We start from the raw sequence: 26,952 nt of genomic DNA on the forward strand, positions 1-26,952 counted from the left end.
ACAAGCTATTCACAATATTTACATATTAATAACAAGCAACAAAATGACACACATTTACAAAAGTCCCTAACAACGGCGCTAAATATTTGATGTGGGTTAGATGTCGGTTTAGAATTTTCCCAAATTAAAAACTCGAAGTCGTTATGAGTATAGTTCCGAACTAGCAAACAACCCAAATAAAAGTTTGATAAGATTGTCAGAAATCAAAACAAATAACTGGGAGTATTAATCATGGGTTGTTCTTCCTTGGACTTGCAATTGAATACACATTATTGGTTATGAAATCGGGAATTTTCAAACACAATTGCAGAAATTAAAGAGACTAGAAATTTAAGGCGTAAATAACTATTAAATTGCAAGAAACTAGGGTTAAGAAGCAAGTAGATAACTAACTAAGCAAGCATGAATAAAGAGCAATGATTAAACTAACAATTATACTAAAAGATAATTAAATCAAGTTAGAAAAGATTGAAGAATTCAACTAGTGCAGAAGTGAAATTCAAATGTTAAAAGAGGTTTTAGCTAGGAATTAAGAGTTAAGGTTTCCTATCCTTGTCATAAACTACAACTATATAAAATATTTTATCAAACACTTCGTGAGCATGAAAATAAAGCATGATAAATTGCAAAAACTAATGAAAACTATAACTAAATAGTGCAAGCAATTAATACTAATAACTCACACAACCATATAGAAAACTCAAAACATCAAATTTATTAATGAAAAATCAAGAATTCACAAGTTCATAAACTAACAAAATAACTTCAAATACAAAACAAAATCTAAGTAAATTATAATGTAAATGACAAGAAAATTAAGAGTAACTTACAATTAAAACAAGCTAGAATCTAAAACTAAGGCATAAACTGATTAAAACTTAGGAAAACCTAGAGAGAAGTTAGAGTTTCTCCCTTTAGAAAAACTATGAACAAAACCTAAACCAAAAAATGTAAAATTGTGATTATGAGTGTGTGTGTTACTCCGCTTTCATGCTCCAATAGTGTAGCTTCAGACATGACTGGATTGAGTCTAAGTTGGGCTCAAAATTGCGAGCCACGTACTCTTTAAGTGAGACACGTGTTGCCATTGATGTGTACGCACAAAAGGTGCGTACGCGCGAATCTGGAATGATACGGACGCACGATCCATCCGTATGCATGACTTTGGAGAATTCACAATCTTCAATTTTTCATCAATCCTCCACTTTTGCATGCTTTTCCTTTATCCTTTCAGGCCATTCTTGCATTCTAAACCTCTAATCACTCTAACAAATATATCAAGGTATCGAATGGGAGAAAAGTGAATTAAACTTGACAATTTCAAGCATAAAAATCATGTTTTCAGTAATTAGGCTCAATTAAGAGAAGATTCACAACGGCATGCAATTTTCATGAATAAGTGCAAGTTAAATTGATAAATTTCATTCAATTCAAGCCAAAATTGATCATTAAATATAGATTTATCACGAGCCAATCCTGCTAGCATGTCGTTAGGCCAGGCAGGGTAGGCATGAGTTTCAGGATCATTGGAATAGGCAGGGTGGAGTAGGCTAGCCCATCTAGAGGTGGGCTTTTGGTAGAGCAGGGAGAACGAACTAGCTCATTTACCAACTCTATCTGTGTAATTTATTGCTATCATTACTAGTTTATATGCGGATATTGTTGGTTCTTTTATTCTTTTAAAGGAGAATGATATTTTTTATTCGACTAAAGTTCCAAAGTGGTTTCTGAGATTAGCGTTGTGCACTAAAATCGTTTTTGGGATTTAAATTACACGAATTACGTCCCTAAGATTAACAAATTTAGTTCCTGAAATTGAATGTTATGCACTAAGTTAGTCCCTTCACTAATTTTCTCATCTTTTTTTATAAATTTAAAATTCTCAATTTCTTTAAATGCACGAATTTCAATTGTATTTTTCACATATTATTTTAATTCAAGTATTTTTATAATTTTTTTAAATTTTAGTTTTAATTATAAAAATATTTTTACAATAATTTAATTCGATAATTTTTTTCCTATATAATTAGGTTATTTAATAAAAAGAATTATGTACATGCGTGTCGTATGTATGTTTTTAGACAAAAAATATATATTTTGATCAATTATATAATTCTTTTATTAGAATAACATAGTTATATATTGCAAAATTTATTGGTATTACGTTATTGTAGAAAAAATTATATGATTAAAACTAAAATATTAAAAATATTTATAAAAGCACTTGTATTTAAACGTGTAAAGAAATAAAATTAAAATTAGTGCATTCAAAGATATTGATCATTTTTAATTTATAAAAAAGAGCAAAATATGAATGCATGAACTAATTTGGTGTACGATATTTAATTTTAAGGACCAAAATTTTAGAGACTAAAATGAGTCATCTAGTGGCTAGTCCAAAGTCAGAGACCAATTTGGTGCACCTGCAATGACGACATGAAGATGACACGTGGATGAATAAGTATTGTGACACGTAGACAAATAATATTGTACATATCGCATTATCATCCACACTAGCATGCCACGTATTACTAACTACCTTCATCGTACCATGATACGTGTCCAAACCACGATGGGACACTTCATTTATGGTTTATGTCATCAAGCCATATCAATATATTGTTAACAGAAAACTGGTTAATTACTAATGTAGTACTTTTTTGTCAATCTCAAAGACGTAATTGATTAATGATAATTTTAGTGCACGACATCTAATTTTAAAAATCACTTTGAGACTTTAATCTTTGTTTTTCACATCCAATAAAACATTTATTAAAAAAAATGTTAGAACTCTTTCCATTTCAAAAAAGTTAACATAAAACTTTTTTCTTAATTATTTTTAAAAAGGTTGTTTATGCCTGTTGTTGAAAGGATTTCAATATCTTTTATCACATGGTACTATCATCCATCTCAATGTATCACCTATTACTATCTGTTTTATTAGTATTTTATTATACATAGTTAAATTATATTCTAACATGTAGTATTGACCATATATGTCATCATGCCACATCATCATATCGTTAAGAGAAAATAATCAAAAAACTAACATTTGTATTGACCAATTTAAATATTAATTCTATGATTAGAAGTTAAGGCTCAAAAGCAAAATTAATTAAACCTCATCCAAAATGAGCACTTTTTATTGGTTATTATTGTTTTTTATTTAGGTGTGAAAAATTCCTTGCATTATTAAACTTACGCCTCTCATTTTCCAGCAGTTTGTCACCGCTTAAACTTTGAATAAATGATCATTTGTATTCATGAGAGATAAAAACGCTGACATTTGTACCTATGATAGCTCGAAACTAACCTTGTACCCATGAGAGATGCTGTCCGTGTGACAAAAGTGTCCCGCCTTGGATCTGAGCTTGGTTCGTGCCTTTCCGAACCTACGTGGCACTCCCAAACCCTCCCCCAATCTGAGCCAACCATTCACCATCATCATCTTCATCTTCTTCACCATCACCATCACCATAACCTCCATAACCTCCATCACCATCACCTCAGCACCGTCACAGCCACCTCCCTTCACCACAACCTCCGGCGACAACCCACACCGCCGCGCCCCTTTCTCTTCTTCTTCCCCTCTTCTCACCTCCGCTAAGCCCAGAAACCACAGCGCCATTTTCAGTGTATCCAATGATCATCAAGTGCCAAGAACTCATGTTTCTCTCTAGCATTCGATCAAACACCTTGCGTGCAATATTCATGTTACCACATTTTCCATACATTCCAATCAACCTATTGTTCAATTCAACCTCCCCTCGAAACCTCGATCTTCTCAAGAACTCATGAACCCTTTTCCCATACTCAAGCGACCTCATACCCTCGCACAAATTCAACATGGCGAGAAAAACACCATAATCAGCAGTAGAACCTTGACCCATGAGTTCCAAAGCTTCAGCAAGCTTACCCTCTTCGCACAACTCAATCAAATTAACGGTCAGGGTGGTTGCATCAAACAGCGCGTTTTGGTGGTTCTGGTCGACCCTATTATGAGTATTATCAAGTTTGGGTTTTGGTTCTCTGGGAAGATTCTCCTTCCGTGAAGTTTGGGTCTTTTGAGCGAAACGACCAATGAGGGTGGCGTTTTTACGGCGGGGTTGGACCTTGTTGCTATTGGTGGTGGGGTTCTTGGAATCGAAAACGGCGTAGGAACATAGAGGAGTGGAAGGGAGAGAGCAATTGGAGGGCTTCGGAGGAGAGAAGTGTGAAAATTTGGAATGGGATGAGATGACAGTGTTTAATTTGCGGGGAACGGGTCCCAGTGACGTCATTGATGAGTGGAGTTTGAGCTCCATGGAGTTCTGATTTTGGAGGCTGTGTGGAACAATTGCAGAAGAATAATTTTCCATCCCCTGCATTTTTTCCTGAGTTCTGTTTCTTTCATTGTATTGCTTTTAGTTCATTTTGCTTAATTTGGTTAGTTAGAAATGCATGTTAGTAGATTTAGGTGTGTTTTGATTCATGCTGGTATTTGAAAATTTTGCTGTTTTGGTGGAGAGGAGGAGCTGGCGCTGTGATTTCTGGGCTCAGCAGATGTGAGAAGAGGGGAAGAAGAAGAGAAAGGGGCGCGACGGTGTGGGTTGTTGCCGGAGGTTATCGTGAAGGGAGGTGGCTATGGCGGTGCTGAGGTGATGGTGATGGAGGTTATGGAGGTTATGGTGATGGTGATGGTGAAGAAGATGAAGATGATGATGGTGAATGGTTGGCTCAGATTGGGGGGAGGGATTGGGAGTGCCACGTAGGTTCGGAAAGGCACGAACCAAGCTCAGATCCAAGGCGGGGTACTTTTGTCACACGGACAGCATCTTTCATGAGTACAAGGTTAGTTTCGAGCCATTATAGGTATAAATGTAAGCGTTTTCATCTCTCATGGGTACAAATAGTCATTTATTCCTCAAACTTTTTTTAAGAAGTAAATAAAAAACTAACTGAAAAATTTTAAAAAGAAAAAGAACGATAGACAAAATTACCACGAAGACACACGGCTCACGCAGAGAGAGTTAAAAAAAGTTTTCAAATATACCCGCGAAATTTCAAACAGAGAGAGAGAGAGAGAGGGCACAAGACGGAAAAAGCTTCCGAAACCAACAATGTCATCGTCGTTCCCCAGCTGCGATGAAAGATCGGTTGCATCTGCTCTTCTTCTGCTCCAAACCACTTCTCCGACTCTTTCCTTCTCCACTCCAAAGTAACCGTCACAAGCTCACTGTTGATCTTCATCATCCGTCGACGTTTTCATCTTCGCTCTGTTTTTTTGCTCTGCAGGTCAAGCTCTGATTCCAAATATTCGGTTCCAGAAGGAAGCAGAAGCAGAAGCAAGAGCTTTAGAGATCGCTCGGTTTCGTGTGCTTCCGATAGGATTTTAGCTTCGGCTTCTTCGGTCACAAACGACAATGGCGTTTCCTCCGGAGAAGAGGAAGAGGAGAAGCCGATCAAACCGCGTTGCGTTTCGTTCCTCTCAGCCACCGCTCGTTACCATCAGATGAAGTTCAAGGTTGATTTACGTGTTATTCTCGTCAATTTTCTCTTTCAGATTTTGCTCTGTTTCGTTTTCTGTTCGGATCCGTTTTCCTTTTGGAATCAAGTTGCAGAACAAACAGTTCTTATCAATTGCTTTCGTTTTTCTCGATTGATTCCTGTTTTAGAATTCCGTTTCGTTTTTTTTTTTTTTTTTTGTTGAATCAAGAAGCGAAAGAAGTGCTGGTCAATTGCTTTCGTGTTACTTTGTTTGATGAACTTTTGGTTCAGTTCAAGTTTATGCGAAACCGATGAGGAAATTTAAGAATGCATGAAAGGCTTTGAGGAAAATTTGATCTCAGTTCTCTTTGATTGGATTTCCTCAGTGTTCATTTTAAAAATCATTGAAGTTCGATGTGAACGGAGCAAGGAAGAAACCTTTGAATTTTCAGATATTTATCTTTACGTGTTTGATTTTGATATAGCAACAATTTCTAATTTGGCTGAACTGAGGAATTCTTGAATCCTGAATTGTAAAAGATTGTGAGGAAGATCCGATCGAAGGTCATTTGGACAGCATCATGCTCCGGCCACCGGAAACCAAAGGCCAGTACGGCTTCGGAAGTATCCTCCGGTTCTCTCTCTGGTGACGCCTCGTCGAGTTTGTCCAGCAGCTCGAGCGCACGAAGCTTGCGCTACGCTAACAGAGTCAGAAGCAAAAGTGTGAGGGTCGATGCGATTAGACACGAGGAGGAGCCGCCGCCGCAGCAGCAGCAGCAGCTGAAGCGCGAGAAGAACGCCCGGGGTTCGCCGCACCTTCGCCGGCGAGGGGAAGCAATATTGAAGCTTCTCACTGTCGGCGGTTGCTCGGAATTGAGGATCCGTCAGATGCTCGGTGACAGCCCTGACACAAGCAAAGCTCTTCGAATGTGATATCTCTCTCTCTCTCTCTCTCTCTCTCTCTCTCTCTCTCTCTCTCTCTCTCTCTCTCTCTCTCTCTCTCTCTCTCTCTCTCTCTCTCTCTCTCTCTCTCTCTCTCTCTCATGCATCATAGAACTGGTGGAGGGCAGCAAGTACCAGTATATTACAATAATATAATTACACTACTAATAATCAATACCTAATTGATTTTGATGCTAATAATGAACAACTATTGAAATTTACTATATTGAAACTTTTTCTATATAGATATTTCCTTAACTAATAGTAAATGATAATTGTGAACATGGCCGATTTGCATGTAACTATCTTTCATGAATTAACAGTTCCTATTATTTTATTAGATGAATGTGTACAATTAATCTCCCATCATATATTTAGTGATATGTGATTTGTTTTATATGTTAAATTTAGGTGTTCTATGATTATTTAACAAATCCCCTCCCCCACCCCACCCCATTAATTACCTGATGTTGTTTACTTTTCTCCTAGAGGGAAATTTGGGTTATTTTTAAAGTGAAAGAACATTCTATAGGATAGAATTACACATTTGTTGTTATGAAAATAAATGAAGAAAATATGTTAATTATTTCACATTTATAATGTATAATTTGTGGTTTCCGAATAATTTTTTCATAACAGATAAAATTATGCATATTTAATTATGAATTTTGTTTTCAAAAGTGCACCACAGATCTTAAGTAGAACACATCCATGAAACAGGTTGCAATTTATCAACACACGTTTTGTGCTGACTTGGGGTAGTGACCGTTGCAACGGAAACACAAACACCCCTCTCAATAGCTTACCATTTGAAAATAATGTGTTGCATTTGGCATAAACTATCACTACTACTGTATTAAGGGTAAAAATACGGGGTTGTTTGGTCACCATTAATTGAGTTTCCTTTATGCATCTTGTAATCTTAAGCTGTGTTACTGTGTCTAAGATAACATAGAATTATGTGCAGGTTGCTAAGGCTGGAAGCCGTGAAGAGATCAGGCTCGGGAGGGCGCCATGATCCCTATGTTTACACGGTAAACAAATCCATAATAACTAATTTTGTGATAAATTCATATCTATGATAAATCACGCTAAAGTGTTCTCAGAAATTTAAATATTAATAAATATGTACTTTTAAAAGATCATAACAACAAAAAATGTTCTCAAAGGATTTAAGAGCGTGTTGAAATAATTAAATTTTAGATATATATTTTTAAAAACTTTTAGAAATTACATTTTGATGTTTTTTCTGTAAATATAATTAAAAAAATTAGAATTCTTTGTTAATAAAATTTAATAATTTTAAGTCAAATAATTCTTTTATTTTGCAATTTTTTGAATGGCTAAATTTAAAAAAATGAAAAAAGATGTATAAAAATCGAGTTCACTTTGAACTTTTGTATGTACGTCTTAAATAATTATTCAAATATTTTTAAAATATTTGAATCTAATGCACAAAAATTGTTTCTCAAATACAAAAGTTATTTATCACTAATGAAAAATAATCTTTTTATTATTTTCGCAACACTTTTTTTTTGACATTTTATCATTTTAATCTTTGGAACCTAATTTTGTCACTTTTTAAATTTTACCTAATCTTTGAAAGGCATTTTTAGTAGTGTATCCTTAGTTACTATATCATTTGTTCACATGATTAATTAAACTGGTTTGTTTTTAAGTGACCTAAACCTTACCTCCTATGTTTTTTTCTTTTACTAAACCTTACGTCTTATGCATTTTCTATTTACTTTCTTTCACCAAGATTTAAATGCTAGATGTTCATTAGATTAAGTCATGGATAAATCTCGAAATAAACGACTTTAATCTTTTTATTTTTCGTTTTTATCTGGAATAAAACAAATATTTTTGTTGCAGATAACTGGGTGAAGTTAACATAAAAAGTTAAGCTACTTGCAGTGGTAGCGGATTAGATATATATGCATTCACTCCCGGCTAAAGATTGTGTATAGTTATTTCATATATTCGGCTAAATTCAGGTATATATATCCCTACATATAAAGTTTGGGAAATTTTGTTGTAGGCAACTTATATATAGTCATGGTAAGTGGTGCATTAGAGGTGTCCAGATGTAGAGTATAACTCAAAAGCTACGCTATGAGTACATCTTAGTTCAACACTTAAACGTGTGCCCTAGTATATATATTGTTATATACAAATGTATAAGAAAATTCAACCGAAGATTATTGTATCGGGAATAAATAGTTTTTTTCATGTATAAGAAAGTTCCGAGTTAGAATTGTGGTTTCAGTTAACTTTAATATCTTACTCGCTTATAACAGTACCCAACTTTTAGTGACACAATTTCTATTTATTAAAAGGACAAGAAAAGAAAGGGGTATTGGATGTCAGGAAAACGCACATAAAGAAAAGCAAAATGATCAAATGACTAATATTTACATGAGACTGCAATTTATTGGTGTAGCATACCTGACAACTGTTGAGTGTGCGATATGCCCACAACTAAAGAAATATTATTTGCAAGTCTTGTATAACTAGAACATATACCTATTTTTTTGGCACCGAAAGTACATCCATTGACCATTGTATTAGCGAGGTCATAACATTATATAAAGTCTGGCGAGATCATCAAAACTCAACAAAATTTTAATAAATAAATAAGGAGTCTGGGACAGCAATATACATCTATTTGTTTAGTATTGCAAATTCACTAAGCAGTCACCGTATATTATGATATTCCTTACTGCTGTGTAGTCACGTTACAAAAAACGTAAAATCAAAATAAAATATTGCATGCAAACAAAATTGAAATTCAGTGCGACTTTGTCCCTTGAAATCAAACTTTGAACACTTCCTATATAAGGAATACAGCTTCTAGCATGTTCGTATATTATTCCGCCGTGACGGGAGAACATGCGCGGCGTTATATTGAAAGGCTGTGATATGCCTTCCTTGTTACCTTAGCAGCAGCATCATCAATTAGTTGCACAGTTCTAAGTGGCGAAAACTGAAAGAGCTTCTGCAAATTACTGCCTAAGAGATGAAGTCTACCTTGTTTTCTTCTGAAGCTTTGGATTCTTGCACATTCGAATACTTTGGGGAGTAACCTCTACTAGTTCATCTTCTTGTATGTACTCGATGCAGTCATCAAGACTATAATCCAAGGGTGTATCAAGAATCACTGCATAAGGAAGTAAGATAAGATATATTGAAGTTGTTGACCATTGCTACTCCTACACAGTTTTAATGCACAAATAATAATTAAGACGGATTATATTGACTTTCGTTGAGCATATAAGATACTACCTTCTGGCATCTTTTCATTTGTCATGCTTACACCAACATTCATGCATGTTATGTTTTATAAGGTAAGTGAATGTCATGTTTGGGAAACAAGGTAGATCAGTATTATGTTTTCCAATATAAACGGATAATTGAATGTAACACCATCTAAACCTCAGAAGTGTTGAGTAATATCACCTAACCTTATGGAAAATCGATGTAATTGTCCCTTCTAATAATAATAATAACAATAATAATAATAATAATAGATTTACAAAAGATAAAACTATAATTCAGGCATATAAAATGTTTTTAACCCATGATTCATAATTAATCATACTCACAGCAGCCTATTCAACAGCTTTTGTATAAATACCATAACTGCACTTGTGTATTAAGAAGCTATGCCTTAACTTACAGACTAAATAATTTGCAGGAAGATTTTAATTTTCAGCCAATGATTTGAAAAAGCTATAAATGAAAGAATCTCATCACTAAAATTAATTAATTAATTAATAGCTAAATAAAACACTTTACATAACTGATTTGAGAATTTGTTGTTCCCATATTCATATTAAAATTCGTGGTCTTGCTTATGGAGGTATAAATAGCAGGCAAGCAAAAAAGAACTACAAGAATGAATCATTTGAAGTAATGAAGTTGCCAGAAGACAGCTTTAAGGGATAAGAAAAATTCAACAAAAAACCTTATATGAATTGGACACAAAATAAATTTGCGTATAAGATACTATGTAATTGCACTGAAGGTGCTTGTCACCTGTTTGTTCCTTGTTGGAGCGTATGTTTGTTGCAGCTTTTTTCTTGCAAACATTCAATGACAAGTCCCCAGGTCGCTGATGGATGCCAACAATTTGACCTTTATAAACATCCACTCCAGGACCGATAAACACCTGTCCCCTTTCCTGTGAACTAGCGATTGCATAAGAAGAACTTGTTCCATCCTCAAAAGCAACCTGTAATTCAAATCATTCTATCATTAATGAAGAAGCAAACATTGAGCATTCTAGAGTATTAATGCTACCAAAATAGGAATAGAAAATATGATTAAAAAAAATCAAGTGTTTAAATGCTAATGCTAATGCTGCATCTGCATTAATACAAGCATCATGCTTATAGGTTTATAGTGGAAACAGCAATGCACGCATTACCAGTGAGCCTTGATCCCGGGTACTCATGTCACCAGCCCAGGGTCCATAGCTATCAAAGATAGTATTGAGAATAGCTGTCCCTCGGGAAGCAGTTAAAATTGCATTCCGTAATCCAAGGAGGCCACGAGTTGGGATCTTGTATTTGAGTAATGTAGTTCCCTCCGATCTAGCAAAGAAACAAAATCACCAAATGAAGTGAAATATCATTATCAAGGATAAAATCGTCTAAAAGAGAGCATTCATGATATATATATAACAAGAATGGATTAATTTTTGACAAAAATAAAGCAGATGGGCTACAAAATCCATGAGAATACAGCATATACAGATACCATAATGTAGACCAGTAACATGGGGCCAAGATTTTTTCAGAATTTAGGACATGGTTGGTCAAGATACCACATAACATCAAGAGAAATTCAATGTATCATATTTGGAGCCTCAAAACATAAAACTGGCATCATAAGATATTAATAAATAGATAATAATAACTAGGAAATTCCATGTTTGAAAAGTGAAAAGTTAATTATTAGTCAATGGTGTCTTTGAAGATACAATAGAAGACTACACTTCTCCAGATGCATGTGAATCTTTCATCAAATATTATTATTTTGATAGAAAACAAAAGTAAATAAGAAAATAAGAGAATACAAAGACAGGAGATTAAGATGTACCCCCATAAGAAAAGTAAATAAAAAAGAACTGCAGAGAACCAGCACAAAAGAATAACAATAGCATCCTAGTTCCCACGCAAATCGGAAACAGAAACTCTCATGAAACTATCATTGGCTGAACACAAAATAGAAGCCAGTATCGTTATTATTTACCAAAATATCTTTTGTTCGTCATAATAATCCTATGGAAGATATTATCTATGGCTTTTGCTTAAATAAAAACAATTCATCCACAAGATAACAAGATATGACTTCCATTCTTCTATCAAGGAAAAAATATGTTGCATAATTATAAAACTTTTGGATGTAAACTATATCACATCAAAATAAAAGCAAAGAAAGCAATCTACATACCCAACTCCTTCCATATCAAACATCTGCCCTCGTCTCTTCCCAAGGAGTTCAACAACAGCTCCCATATGTTCTTCAGGTACCTCAACAGTTGCAATCTTCAACCACAACACTTGTTACTTAACATTTATAACAAATAAGTGAAGGAAGCACCCAAAAAAATAGGTACCTCCTAATTATTATCATTCAAACAGCACAGAACCATGAATATCAGTTCCAATATTTAGAAGAAACAGAAACAGAACACTGTCCCACTATTTGATGTAATATTTATAACATCTATAGGGAAAAGAAGCAACTTCTTACTTGTATAGCATATGCTTAATTACATTTAATCAATAATGTTCGTTTTCCAACGTAAATTAATTACAAGCTAATTTTTTTTAAGGAAAAAATTTTCAGGATCAATGCATTCGAAATGCATGCAGCATAGTAATATTATTTTCATCCCTGAACTAATAAAAACAAAGCAACTACTAGTGCAAAAAAGCAAGTCCTCCCTCCCCCTTCTCTTTCCAAATAAAATGGTAGTTTTCTAGGAAGTAACTTGATTCCATCTGTCAAACATGATTGTTTAAAGTCATGTCATGTGCACTACCACCATCTCCCTTTTGCTTTTAAGATTTTGAATTTTTTACTTGAATGGAAACAAAAGATAGAAAGTTACCTCATATGGTTCTAGCAATTTGTCGTTAACTTTCTTGTTGATAACTTTAGGAGGGCCAACCATGAATTCATATCCTTCTCTTCGCCTGCAGATATAATGTTATTTGAAGAAATCGACCCATAACTATAAGAGAAAACGAATACTCATACATACATATTTTCAATCAGTATGGTGATATGCAAAGTTCCACGCCCACTGACAATGAATGTATCTGCTGTCTCACCATCTTCAACTTTCATGGCGAGGTTTCGCTCAAGTTCACGATAAAGCCTGTCCCTTAAGTTCCTACTCGTAACATACTTTCCCTGAACAATGTTAATTAATTTAGCCAGTCTGTTACCTTATGATATAGAACTTACAATGTTAGCAACAAAGCTATGCCTAACAACTATGATTGTGCCTAACAGATAGCATCAGACATCAGGATAGAAACGACAAATAATTATCTTCCTTAACGGTCACAAACTATCAATCATAGACATACCTCGCGGCCAACAAAAGGGGAAGTGTTTATGGAGAAAGCCATTTTCACGGTTGGTTCCTCCACCTTTATGGAAGGTAGTGGCTTTCCAGACACTTTACAAGCAATTGTCTCTCCAATCTGAGAAAAGAATGAAATGGTTAGTAAGATTAATTCAATACAAATTACAAAATCACGATTTTGATTCAAATGCAACAATCATTACCTGAATATCACTAATTCCGCATACTGCACATATATCACCAGCCTCCACACTTTCTGCAGGGACCCTACTGAATTTATCATACACGTAAAGCTCACTAACTCTTCCATATCTACATGAATCTTCTGATGTGCATACCTGGGGAAAAAAATAAAATAAAATAATTTTTTTTAAATAAAAAGAAGCTATAAGTGCTAGCCGGACCACATCCCCATTTCCTACGTTGGATGTCCAAAAGAACTTGAGATTAAGGTATGAATAACTTTTTTTCCACCCATCCGAAGAAATAAAAAATAAATCATGCACACAAGAAAGTTACCTAGTAAAAGTGATTGAGTAAAAATTTACTTGTTATCAAATTATTTAAACTTAATTTTATTCATAAATATTCATCACTTAGTATAATAATTACCAAAGACAATGCTAGTACACAAATCGAACAATAAAAATACAGGAAAAAGAATTCTCACCTTGACATCCATGCCTTTTTCCAAAACTCCAGCTTGCAAGCGCCCAATTGCTATACGCCCTTTGTGTTCATCATACTCAATATTTGTGACCTAGTTGAAAGTATAAGCATATGTTAAGGCTACAGATTATACTAGAATATAAATCACATGCACATACATTTGGCCACTATCATCTTTAGGACAAGATTCATATACTATATTGAAGATTTTTATGATCTGTTTAAGAGATTGCTAATCAGACCCTGTAAACTTTCCACAGCTGACGAAAATGGAATGGAAGATTTCATCTAATCTGTTTATTTCTACTTACCCTAAGGTGGTAAATTAGTAGAAAATCAAATGCTAAATTGCTAATTATAAAAGAAAAAAAATAAAAAAAGAACTATATATATATATATATATATATATATATATATATATATATATATATATATATATATATATATATATATATATATATAAGGTCTACAAAGAATATAAAAAACTCACAAGCATTTGAAGAGCACCATCTTTATCAATCCTTGGTCCTGGGATGCATCTGATGATGGACTCAAACAATGGCCCAAGGTCTTCTGCCAGATTCTCAGGAGACAACCCTGCTTGTCCTTTTATACCACTTGCATATATTACTTGAAAGTCGCACTGAATGGAGAAAAGAAAACAAAGATGAGATGCTTACAGAGATTTTATTTCATAACACTTTCAAAGTAGAAATGGTATGTTTGAATTTGCTCACACACAGCATTAAATTTTACAACTTACCCTCCACACATCATCATGAATAACTAACCACATTTTAATTCTGGCTAGTGATCCAAGTTCCAACAGAGTTTACAACCATACAAGTAATTACAAGTACTTCATGTTATTTCACTTGCGTACCTGCTCATCTGTTGCATTTAATTCAATGAAGAGTTCAAAAGTTGAATTGACAACAAAATCTGGGCGAGCAGATGGCCTGTCTATCTTATTAACAACCACAACAACTGAATGACCAAACTCTAATGCTTTCTTTAAGACAAATCTTGTCTGTGGCATTGGTCCTTCAACAGAATCTACCTGCAATTACAAGAGCAGCTTGGTAAATCCTATATATTACAAAAAAAAAAAAAAAAGACATGTCAGGGAAGAAAACGTGGAATTTTACGAGACAAGGTAACACATTTTCTAGTAGATAAAAAGCAAGATTATCTCTCTTGTAAACAACAGATCCACCAAAGAATAAGAATATTGCACAGTCTGAGTAGTGGAGTAGAAAAGTCGAAAGAAGGATAATTCAAACCAATATTCATGGTCACATGTGCAAAAACAAGTGGGAAAAGCTTAGTACCACTAGAAGGATTCCTTCCACCATGTTCAGGATACGCTCTACTTCACCTCCAAAATCAGAGTGACCAGGAGTATCTATTATATTAATCTTTGTGTCATGATAGGAGACCGATGTATTTTTACTCAATATTGTGATTCCTCTCTCACGCTCCAAATCATTTGAGTCCATTATCCTTTCCTGCACAAATTGATTATCACGAAACACCTGCACAAAGGCCCAAAAAAACCACGCATTACATTAACAACTATCATCTGTCCTCAGTTCCTCACTCTTTTCTAGATAAAGAAGAGAAAAAAGAGAGGGCGGAGGGGGGGTGGGGGGAGATAGGATGAAAGATCAACTGAATTTTCAATAAAAACAGTAGTTAAACTATTCAATAGATTTTATGTTTATAGGCACTTATTTCATATGTTGAAGTGGTTCATATCATTCAATACAAGAACCAAAAGAGAAACAAAGGCAACTTCCAAAACAATGAAAGAACAACAATGCAGTTGAATATCCTGATAGTACCTTTGTCTGTTTCAACATGGCATCAACTAGAGTTGTTTTTCCATGATCAACATGAGCAACAATTGCTATGTTCCTTACATCCCCTCTTCTCTTCAATTGCCTCCTCTCTGAAGCTGAAGGGAAACAAGGAATCAGAAAACACATACCATCTACTGAAAAATAAATTACCAAAAATCACCAACACCCCCCCCCCCCTTCTCCTTTTTCTCCCCAAAAAAAATCCAGGAAGAAGATGAAGCTTCTGTTGTTATTGCAAATAAAAATATACACCCGGAAGAGAAATAAAAGATAGGTGAAGTGGATCACCAGTTCAAAAACATTAATTCAGACAATATTTTGCAAAAAGACCGATATGATTTATTATAGCAACACTATGCTGTTATTGGATCCATGTAACCAATGTCACCTAACTAGATAAGCCTTAATTTTTTTGTCAAAAAAAAAAAAGGATAAGCCTTAATTTAAATACTTGTCATTGAATTTGATTTTGGCATGCATCTTTTGCATAGGAACCCGATAATATTATCAGGTAGTTAAACTTATGGTTTCATTTAAGAGCATTGTCAATATAAATTTATTTTGCACTGTTTTATTCACACAGATATATAATCATACACTACGATGCCAGCAGCTAAAGTTGGTTTCCTCATCCACTACTTGAATGATCATGTAGGTGGAAAACTTTGTGCGTACAAGTGCATTTAAATGAAACTCAAAACATAGGTGTCAAGTGATAAGGAACTAGAAAGTCAGGTATGATGTGATATGCCTAAACAAATTTCAATAATGTACCCATATCAAACTTACAGCTTTTTCCTCTCTTCATTTCTCTTAACAAAATGGATTCAGCTTATAAAAACGTTTTACCCTTTATATCCAACATGTTTTATCATTTGAGAACTAACTATCTTTGACAGTCACTACGGTGTCCAAATGTTGTGTAATGCTCATCTAACAGTTATTTAGATAATAGTTTACTCAGTCGTCCAATCAAATTGTACTTTTCGATGATCATTCATACACACATTCAATATACAAAATAGTTATTTTTACTAATATTTTTCACTAATAGCGCATCAAAATTAAATTCTAAATTTAATTGGATAAATTGTAAACTTTAAGTATATCAAAATTGAATAAGAAAAATGTTTCCAACTCAAACGATAAACGGTTCGGGGATACTTCATTACTTCTAATTCTTTGATAAACGACAATGAAAGTACACAAAACGCAAGCAAGAAAAGAAATAAATAAAGATAAGAGAAGGAAGAGTGACCAGTTAGGGGTTCAGCGGCTTCAGAAACAGAGCATTTGACGGTTCTGCAAGAAGCGGCGTTTCTAGAAACAAGTCTGAGGCGGGGATTGGTGGACGCAGAAGAAGAAGAAGAAGAAGAAGATAAGGGAAGACCAAGAAGCTGGTTAGAGGCGAATAGAGAAGAAGAGAAAGAAGATGTCTTTGGAAGTGTAGAAGTGAAGAAACAGTTATGAGCAGTTGTTGTTAGTGAAATCTTCTCCATGGCTGCCACACTCCCTCACTCACGCGCTCCCTCTCTTCGTTGAAGACTTGAAGTCCACTCGCGGAGAAAGGAACGACAGAGAGAAGAGCGGGGGAAATGATGAGATGAGTGTGTGTGTGGGGCTGTGAATTGGTTTTGAAGTATGAGCAGGTCCGAAAAGAGAAGAGAATATTGGTGGCGGAGGAGAGGATACCGATAGTGTGGGAAATAGCCAATTGGATTTCAACTTCATTGCGTGCCTCCCAAGGGCCAAGGCCTACCTTTCTCCACATCATCCAACATGCCTACAAACATCAGCTAAGGGCTAATACTAATCAATTTCTTCGCTAATGAATTGAAGTACCAACCCCACCAGATAATTAATAGAGTGCTTCAGCTAATTCTTATTTAAATTGTATGTTATTATAAAAAAATGTAAATATTTTTTTAGTAATTGAATGTTTTATTTTATAAAATATTAGATATTTTTTTATTTGTTAGAATTTGTGAGTTAGAATTTTTTTTCAAGAGATTGTAAATGTTTTTTTTTATAATTAAATGTTTTTTGAGTAAAGTATTGTTTTTATCCCCAATATTTGGGTAAGTCTCACAGCTGTCCCTAACGTTTGAATCGTACTATTTTAGTCCCTAACGTTTCAAAATTGACTCAATGTTGTCCTGCCATTAGGAATCTGTTAACGGAATTGAAGGCGAAACAAAATTGAGACGATTTTGAAACGTTAGGGACTCAAATAGGACGAATACGTTGGAGACAAAAATGATACATAGAAATAATTTTAATTTTATCCTTCAATAATATCAATTTTTTACAGTACATAGTTATTCAATTATTTTTAATCACATCTAAGTAGATTACACTTAATCACATTAATTTTATTCTGAATAAATTTATTTTTTATAATTTTACTCTTAAAAATATTTACTCATCGTAAAATGTTTGTAGAATGACTAGTACGTAAACTTGTGGGAAGAAAAATGATGCATATACAATAAAGTAATGTGATTCTAGACATTTTACAAATATTTCATGATGAGTAAAAATCTTTAAGAGTAAAATTATAAAAAAATTATTTAGCGATGCTTTGAGTTGATGTCGGGCCTCTATAAGTCAAGTTTGATACCGGTTAATTGTGACGAGCAGTGGGTCCAGCGCATGTGTAACCTTCTGGGTTGTAAGGGGGACAATCTTCCAGTTAAATACCTTGGGATCTCCTTAGGAGCAAATCCGATGTTGGTGAAGACTTGGAAGCCTATTATAGACAAAGTGGAGGAGAAACTCAGCTTGTGGAAAGCTAAGGTGCTAAACAAAGCTGGGAAGCTGGTGCTTATCAAATCAGTATTAAATAGTCTGCCAATGTATTATTTGAGTTTATTCAAGATGCCGAAAGCTGTTGCTAAGAAGTTGATTTCACTGCAGAGAATATTCTTGTGGAGTAAGGAAGATGGTAGGAATGGGATGGCATTAGTTAGATGGGAAATGGTGTAGACTCCAAAAAAACTAAGTGGCTTGGGAGTTGGCGATGCTATGATTCGAAACTCAGCATTGTTGTTCAAGTGGTGGTGGCGGTTTGCTAAGGAAGAGTGTCCGTTGTGAAAAAAAATTGTTTGTTCATGTAATAATATGAATTCCAATGAGCTGCTGTCAACTCAAGCACCTCCTACGAGAGGAGGCCTTTGGAAGGATATATGCCAGTTGAACATCATGAATGAACGTATAAGAGATAAGATGGTTACAGGGTTGTCCATGGAGATTGGTGATGGGCGACGGACTCGATTCTGGGAGGATGTATGGCTACTAGTGCACGAAATTGTGATCTCTAATAATGGCATTCAACTTGGTATGCGCATCTACTAACTCAGCACTTTCTTCACAACTTCGCACTACTAACCAGCAAGTGCACTGGGTCGTCCAAGTAATAAACCTCACGTGAGTAAGGGTCGATCCCACGGAGATTGTTGGTATGAAGCAAGCTATGGTCATCTTGTAGATCTCAGTTAGGCGAATAATAAATGGTTATGGAGTTTTTGAATAATAATAATAAATAAACAGAAAATAAAGATAGAAATACTTATGTAAATCATTGGTGGAAATTCAGATAAGTGTATGGAGATGCTTTGTCCCTGTGGAACCTCTGCAACATACTGCTTTCTTACTTTCAATCCTTCATACTCCTTTCCATGGCAAGCTGTATGTAGGGCATCACCGTTGCCAATAGCTACTTCCCATCCTCTCAGTGAAAAAGGTCCAAATGCTCTTGTCACAGCACGGCTAATCATCTGTCGGTTCTCGATCATGTCGGAATAGAATCCATTGATTCTTTTGCGTTTGTCATCACGCCCAACAATCGCGAGTTTGAAGCTCGTCACAGCCATTCAATCCCTGAATCCTACTTGGAATACCACAGAAAAGGTTTAGACTTTTCGGATTCTCATGAATGTCGCCATCAATTCTAGCTTATACCACGAAGATTCTGATTAAGAAATCCAAGAGATACTCGCTCTTTCTAAGGTAGAATGGAAGTGGTTGTCAGTCACGCGTTCATAAGTGAGAATGATGATGAGTGTCACAGATCATCACATTCATCATGTTGAAGTGCAACGAATATCTTAGAACAAGAATAAGCTGAATTGAATAGAATAAGCTCCTACTGTGGCTAGGAATGGTCTTCCAAGGATGATGCATTCATCCTTCTCTTTCCTAGTGTCTAAGATTATGAAATCAGCAGGGATGTAAAGGCCTTTAAACTTTACTAACACGTCCTCTACTAATCCATAAGCTTGTCTTTGTGATCTGTCTGCCATCTCTAATGAGAATATGGCAGGCTGTACCTCAATGATCCCCAGCTTCTCCATTACAGAGAGTGGCATAAGATTTATGCCTGACCCTAGGTCACACGGAGCCTTCTCAAAGGTCATGGCGCCCATGGTACATGGTATTAAGAATTTATCAGGACCTTGTCTCTTTTGAGGTAGAGTTTGCTGAACCCAAGTATCTAGTTCACTAATGAGCAAGGGATGTTCACCTTCCCAAGTCTCATTACCAAACAACTTGGCATTCATTTTCGTGATGGCTCCTAGATATTGAGCAACTTGCTCTCCAGTTACATCTTCATCCTCTTCAGAGGAAGAATAGTTTTCAGAGCTCATGAATGGTAGAAGGAGGTTAAATGGGATCTCTATGGTCTCTATATGAGCCTCAGATTCCTTTAGGTCTTCAATAGAGAACTCCTTCTTCCATTGATTCTTTTGCGTTTGTCATCACGCCCAACAATCGCGAGTTTGAAGCTCGTCACAGCCATTCAATCCCTGAATCCTACTTGGAATACTACAGACAAGGTTTAGACTTTCCGAATTCTCATGAATGCCGCCATCAATTCTAGCTTATACCACGAAGATTCTGATTAAGAAATCCAAGAGATACTCACTCTTTCTAAGGTAGAACGGAAGTGGTTGTCAGTCACGTGTTCATAGGTGAGAATGATGATGAGTGTCATGGATCATCACATTCATCATGTTGAAGTGCAACGAATATCTTAGAACAAGAATAAGCTGAATTGAATAGAAAATAGTAGTAATCATGGTTCTGAAAATCGGACCGGACCGGCCGGTTCAACCAAAATAACCAAAAACCGGTTACCTAGCCGGTCCGGGTAACCTCAAAATCCGACTGACAAAGAACCGGTGGAAAAACTGGTCGAACCGGCAGTTAACTGGCAAACCGAAAGAACCATCCGATTTTTTGGCAGTTCAGTAGTTTGCAGCTTCAGATGCCAAACGACGTCGTTTTGGCTTTTAAAAAAAAAAAGAAAGGCGTACGCGTATCCTAACCTAACACTAATCCACTATGCCACTGACCCCATTACCCCAATCTCCCCTTTCTTCCCCCTTCCAAGTTCCAAGTGCATTCAGCGCCAGCGGCCATTCACCCACCAAGGCCACCATTGCCACCGCCCACCAAGCTCTAGATTCCAGAAACCACCGAGCCACCCACAGCCATCCACAACAGCAGCGCTCCTCATTCGCCACCCACAGCCATCCACAACAGCCGCGACCACCACCGCGTTGAGCCCGCCTCCTCGTCGCCGAACGTCGCTGAGCTCGCCGAGCCCGCCTCCTCATTTGCCGGTAAGACTCTGTTCTTGTCTTCTTGATTTTGAACTTGCCTTCTTCTAATTTTGATTTATGAGCTCGCCTCCTTCTGATTTTCTGTGCTTAAATTTGTTTTTTTATTTGCTGCCTTCTGATTTTGATTTTCTGTGCTTGATTTTGTTGCTGCCTTCTGATTTTGATTTTCTGTGCTTGATTATCTGTTCATGATTTTGTTTACTGGCTTCATTATTTGTTTGTTTGCTGGCTTCATAATTCTGAGGTTATTTGTTCATGAATTTGTTTGCTGGCTTCATGAATTTGTTTGCTGCTTCATGAATTTGTTTGCTGCTTTATTTGTTCGATTTTGATTTTGATTTTTCATTTTTTGAGGTTATTTGTTTGTTTGCTGGCTACATGTTTTTGATTTTTCATTTTTTGAGGTTATTTGTTCATGAATTTGTTTGCTGGCTTCATGAATTTGTTTGCTGCTTTATTTGTTCGAATGATGAATGATGTATTCTCGTTGTTTGTGTGACAAAACAAAGAAGGTCCCTTGTCCCCATCCTATGAGTAAAACTCCCTTCTGCCAGAATTTGGAAGAGTGTAAGGAAGTCAAGGATGGAAAATAGTGGATAGATAGTTCAAATAAGAGGAGTGGTACAGAACAAATATTTTAAAACATCATTTGTTTTGGCTAAGCGTTTCGACGTGTTTTGAACTATAAGATCCCCAGTGGGTCAGTGGAATCAACAGAGCACTGAGAGAAGCATAGGAAGAAACAATCAGATTAGTATGACAACAAGTCAAGTTTAGGGCATTGGATACTATTGTCATCCACAACAAAATTTGGTTTAAATTGACAGTGGAAAGAACTTGAGGTGATTAAGGGTTATGACATCCACACTTTTGTCAGATCATGGTACTATAATTCATTGAAAATATGTTCAATATGCAGATGAGTAAAGCAAGCGGAAAAGTGACCCTATCACATCACTAGGTTTCTTTATATTCCCTTGCACTTTTGTGTTTTGAATAGCAAAAGGAGTTATCTTCACAATACTTTCTCTTATTTGATAACTTCAATTTTGCCAACATTTTATAATCACTAACATTTGTGTTTTGAATAGCAAAAGGAGTTATCTTCACAATACTTTCTCTTATTTGATAACTTCAATTTTGCCAACATTTTATAATACCTATAATATCCTGGAGAAACTATATACAACTTATCTAAAATACAAGATGTTGAATTGGCATTATGCTTACATCATAAGCTGATGTAACTAATAATCTTCATTTTCTGCCCCACTTGAAGGTCATGGAAGAAGTGTTGCTGTTATGTGTGCATTGTTTATAGGTTTGTCATTATGGGTTTGTCATTATGTGCGTTTTTTTTGTTTAGTTATAAACTTTGATGTTTGAAGTTGTTTGTGAATTTCTAATATTAAGTAATAGATAATTTATTATATAAAATTTTAAATTTTAATAAGTTAGAAATTATTGAATTTATATATTTAAAATTATTTTTAGGTTTTTTAATAATTTTATTTAATATTTAATTAAACCGGTTGAACCCCGGTTGAACCCCGGTTAAACCAGTGAACCAGTGACCTCACCGGTTTATTGACCGGTCCAGTTCTCGCAACCTTGGTAGTAATTGCATTAAAACTCGAGGTACAGCAGAGCTCCACACCCTTAATCTATGGTGTGCAGAAACTCCACCATTGAAAATACATAAGTGATGAAGGTCTAGGCATGGCCGAATGGCCAGCCCCCATGAATGATCAAAAGACCGAATGGTCAAGAGACTATATTGTCAAAGACACCTAGTACAATAATAAAAAGTTCTATTTATACTAAACTAGTTACTAGGGTTTACAGAAATAAGTAATTGATGCAGAAATCCACTTCCGGGGCCCACTTGGTGTGTGCTTGGGCTGAGCTTGAGCTTTACACATGCAAAGGCTTCTCTTGGATTTAAACGCCAAGTTGTAACGTGTTTTTGGCGTTTAACTCTGATTTATGACGTGTTTATGGCGTTTGACTCCAAAATGCAGCATGCAACTGGCGTTGAACGCCAGTTTACATCGTCTAATCTCGAATAAAGTATAGACTATTATATATTGCTGGAAAGCTCTGGATGTCTACTTTCCAACGTTGTTGAGAGCGCGCCATTTGAAGTTCTGTAGCTCCAGAAAATATATTTCGAGTGCAGGGAGGTCAGAATCCAACATCATCAACAGTCCTTTGTCAGCCTCCTTATCAGCGTTTTGCTCAGGTCCCTCAATTTCAGCCAGAAAATACCTGAAATCACAAAAAAAACACACAAACTCATAGTAAAGTCCAAAAATGTAAATTTTACAAAAAAACTAATGAAAACATCCCTAAAAGTAGCTAGATCCTACTCAAATCTACCTAAAAATAATGCCAAAAAGCTTATAAATTATCCGCTCATCAGCTACTATGTGGATCTTTGAAAGACCGGTTTCCGAGGCTTTTTTTTGTTTCAAACCAGTGTGGATCTGTTATTGGGGATTATGGGTTTTGGGATGGGATAAAGTGGATTTGGAATTTCCAATGTAGGCGAGAGCTTTTTCAGTGGGAATTGGAGCTTCTGAATCAATTACATGAGGCTTTGAGACCAGTGAAATTAGTAAACCACAGAGAGGATAGAGTGGTTTGGAAATATTATAGGCAAGGTGTCATTTCAATTAACTCATTTGTGCAGGTGATGCAGGTTGAAAGGCTTCCAGAGGAGGTGACCAGCTACAGTTTCACAAGCACCATTTGGAAAGGTTTGGTTCCACAAAGAGTGGAGCTGTTTGCTTGGTTTGTTTTAATAGGCATGGTGAACACTAAAGAAAGGCTGAGCCAGTTTGAAATTATCAGACAGGAAGACACTGTATGCGTGTTATGTAATAATAAATTGGAACATGTATATCACTTGTTTCTAGGCTGTGAATTTGCTTGGCAGGTGTGGAGTGCTTGGATATCGGGGTTCAGCTACCAATGGTCTTATCCGGGTTCGCTGAAAGAGCACTATCTCAGTTAGACAGAGGAACCGAGGAGTAAGGAGAATCGTAAGCAGCGGCTAAGGTGTTTTTGTGCTGTCATTTGGAATATATAGATGGAAAGGAACAGAAGGATCTTCCACAATCAAAGCAGAGGTGTTGAAGAAGTTATCAACATGACCGTGAAGAGCGTTAATGAGTGGAGAGGTGTTGATCCCTCTTGTTGTTGATGGCTATGCCGGAGATGACAGGGGGACCTTTATGTGTTTGGTTTTCTTCATTCTTAAGTAGGTTGTTTATGTGTTTTTGCTTGACTAGTTCTGATCGCTCCACTTTATTGTGTTGAGCTCTTACTTTCAAAAAAAAATTATTTAGAATCAAAATAATGTGATTAAGTGTAATTTACTTAAATGTGATTAAAAAATAATTGAATAACTATGTACCATAAAAGATTGATATCAGTGAAGGATAAAATTAAAATTTATTTCTACATATCGTTTTTGTCCCAAACGTTTTCATCCTATTTAAGTCTCAAACATTTCAAAATCATTTCAATTTTGTTCCGCTGTCAATTCCGTTAACAGATTCCTATCGGCAGGACAACATTGAGTCAATTTTGAAACGTTAGAGACTTAAATAGGACAATTCAAACGTTTAGGGACAACTTTGAGAGTTACTCCAAATGTTAGGGACAAAAAGATACTTTACTCCTTTTTTTTATAAAAGAGACATACGCATTATAAATTTTAATACATTTCCTATTGAGGGAAAAAATGAAGAAGAACGGCGGTAGAGGACACGATGCGATGGAAGACAATGATGCAAGTACAAGGCACAGCATGATACAGGATGGTGATGAGAGGGAGGATGTGTCCACTGCGGTGCAATGGAGGAGTGCAATGCGAGAGTGGGGGCACATCGTGATGGGCAACAATGACGCGATAGGAAGCAGGAGGCAAATAAAGGAGTGTGACATGCTGGCGGAGCACGGCACGATAGGCGACAACAGCGCGATAAGGGGCGGGAAGCAGACGTTAACAGTGGTAGATGTCAACGGCACGATAGACGGGAGGAAAAATAAAAGAGAAAGGATGTGAGCGTGTATAGTAAGTGATTTATGGTTTAGGGTTGTACGGGGCGGATACAGAGAAAGTGCAAAACCTAATTTTTTAAATTTTAAAATAAGATTTATGGGAGAGTTGGTTGACTTGGCTTATATGGGAGTTGACTCCGATACTTTTTATTAAAACATTAAACATATAGATTAGCTAACATGCTATTGATATCTGTGTCCTGGCGCATAAGACTATTGATAAAAAAAAGTTTATATATAAAAGAAGTAAACCTTAAAATAGTTGAGTTATATTCTGTTGACGCTTAGGGCTAGTTTCTATTATGTTGGAGAGTGATAAAAGTATGAGGAATATTGAGTTAGAATTAGAATCTCCTTATGATAGTTGCCAATTTATGGATTAGAGATAATTTAAGATGGATATGATGAGATATAGAGTTTAAGATTGCTTAGTGAGTTCGTGTTGCCTTATGCAGTATCTATTTGGCACTTTTATCATACTAGGAACCCATAGGTCGAGGTTCTCATTCCGTATATATCTCTTGTTTTTCAAATGCAAGTCCAGGTATTCAGCAGTGAGCTGTGATTCATTTGAGAGATGGCGAAGATTTTTGTGACTCTGATTTACTTTTGTTTAGAATCTCTCCATATTTATTTTGAAAAACTTATATGTATGTATACTATTGTCAAACTAATTTTATTACTGTAACCCTAGCCAGCCTAAACTTCGTAGGTCGTGACTAGTGGCTATTTACTTATGCTTATATATATATATATATATATATACGTATATCATATCTGTATTCTGTTCTTCCTTTCCTTAATGCTTTACTTTATACCGCTTTCAAACACACTTTATCTTTCTTTTTCATCGATACGTGAGTGTTTCTGATTTGCGATTTTATTTTACTCATTTTCAAGCTTCTTGTTTAATACTTTCTTTCAACTATATATATGTAATATAAATCTACCTTAAGAGTCGTACCACCTTATTATCATTGACTTATGATTCGAACATAAGGATTTGAATATTAAGATGTTACAATAATCACAAATATTTTCATAGTATATTTGCTCATTACCAATTACTTTCTCCCTTACTACCTTTAAGGCCCTATTAATCATTTTTCTACTCAATTGGACATTATGGTCCTTAATCATGTACTCCATGGCTTACTTAAGTTTTTCCGGCTGAGTGATCAACTTTTTAACCAACTTTAAGGTAACTCATGATCTATCAATAAGGTTATTACCAAAATTCTTCCTATAGTTATGCTTACCATAGGGTGTTTTTATTTGAAAATGTCCATCATGACTATTCTATGAAGGTAAGATTAACCATGTTGTCATTATCCTCTATTTTTTATTCTTTAAGTACATCAAATCATTACCTTCATACACAAAGCAGTCCTTCAAGGCATTCTTGAAAGCCTTAATGGTAATGAATGTTTGACAAACTTTAAATTCAACCTCTCCATACTCAGTCTCTTCATTAAATATGTAAGAATCGCGACTAATTAACCGCTTAATTTAAATTAAATTAACTACCCAAAATAGGATCCAAAAATTTGAAAATTAATTAGGAAATTTAAATATGATATTCAGACTCAGTAGATTTTTCTGAGTTAGAAAATATAATTTTCTGCGAAAAACTGAATAAAAATGCGAACCGGTAAATTAACCGGCAATACCGGCTTAAATCGGTCCGGTACTGTACGAGAATAATAAAAATAGTGGA

The 26,952-nt window shown here is 35.5% G+C and overlaps 2 protein-coding genes across 3 annotated transcripts; one reads left to right on the forward strand and one right to left on the reverse strand.

Annotated features, from left to right (window-relative positions):
* Window positions 1–5,027: 5,027 nt before the first annotated feature.
* On the forward strand, window positions 5,028–8,662 carry LOC112745470 (uncharacterized). Its single transcript, XM_029290157.2, has 5 exons — window positions 5,028–5,197; window positions 5,275–5,503; window positions 6,007–6,395; window positions 7,376–7,442; window positions 8,284–8,662. The coding sequence occupies exons 1-5, from the start codon at window positions 5,100–5,102 to the stop codon at window positions 8,293–8,295; spliced, it is 795 nt and encodes a 264-aa protein (XP_029145990.1). The 5' UTR covers window positions 5,028–5,099; the 3' UTR covers window positions 8,296–8,662.
* Window positions 8,663–9,012: 350 nt separating this feature from the next.
* LOC112745486 (putative elongation factor TypA-like SVR3, chloroplastic) lies at window positions 9,013–17,589 on the reverse strand. 2 transcript variants are annotated; one of them, XM_072218208.1, is made up of 15 exons: window positions 16,802–17,589; window positions 15,526–15,632; window positions 15,013–15,216; window positions 14,565–14,741; window positions 14,172–14,324; window positions 13,683–13,772; window positions 13,216–13,350; window positions 13,014–13,130; window positions 12,683–12,834; window positions 12,530–12,614; window positions 11,866–11,960; window positions 10,838–11,003; window positions 10,447–10,642; window positions 9,439–9,568; window positions 9,013–9,346 (listed from the first exon to the last, which is right to left on the reverse strand). In XM_072218208.1, the coding sequence occupies exons 1-15, from the start codon at window positions 17,040–17,042 to the stop codon at window positions 9,343–9,345; spliced, it is 2,052 nt and encodes a 683-aa protein (XP_072074309.1). In that variant the 5' UTR covers window positions 17,043–17,589; the 3' UTR covers window positions 9,013–9,342. The 2 variants fall into 2 exon arrangements, with proteins under 2 accessions (XP_072074309.1, XP_025650656.1); XM_025794871.3 differs by having other exon boundaries at window positions 15,526–15,638.
* Window positions 17,590–26,952: the final 9,363 nt, after the last annotated feature.

This window comes from Arachis hypogaea, chromosome 2 (genome assembly GCF_003086295.3).
Source record: "Arachis hypogaea cultivar Tifrunner chromosome 2, arahy.Tifrunner.gnm2.J5K5, whole genome shotgun sequence".
Taxonomy (NCBI): domain Eukaryota; kingdom Viridiplantae; phylum Streptophyta; class Magnoliopsida; order Fabales; family Fabaceae; genus Arachis; species Arachis hypogaea.

What these genes read in the sequence shown, in the direction of transcription:
- LOC112745470 (XM_029290157.2), top strand. Translation starts at nt 5,100, where the DNA reads ATGTCATCGTCGTTCCCCAGCTGCGATGAAAGATCGGTTGCATCTGCT. An exon ending in CTTTCCTTCTCCACTCCAAA is followed by an intron (nt 5,198 to 5,274) that starts GTAACCGTCACA and finishes TTTGCTCTGCAG; the next exon opens with GTCAAGCTCTGATTCCAAAT. An exon ending in ACAAGCAAAGCTCTTCGAAT is followed by an intron (nt 6,396 to 7,375) that starts GTGATATCTCTC and finishes AATTATGTGCAG; the next exon opens with GTTGCTAAGGCTGGAAGCCG.
- LOC112745486 (XM_025794871.3), bottom strand. Translation starts at nt 17,042, where the DNA reads ATGGAGAAGATTTCACTAACAACAACTGCTCATAACTGTTTCTTCACT. An exon ending in TAAATGCAACAGATGAGCAG is followed by an intron (nt 14,325 to 14,564) that starts GTACGCAAGTGA and finishes TTCTCCATTCAG; the next exon opens with TGCGACTTTCAAGTAATATA. An exon ending in ACCATACTGATTGAAAATAT is followed by an intron (nt 12,615 to 12,682) that starts GTATGTATGAGT and finishes TTATATCTGCAG; the next exon opens with GCGAAGAGAAGGATATGAAT.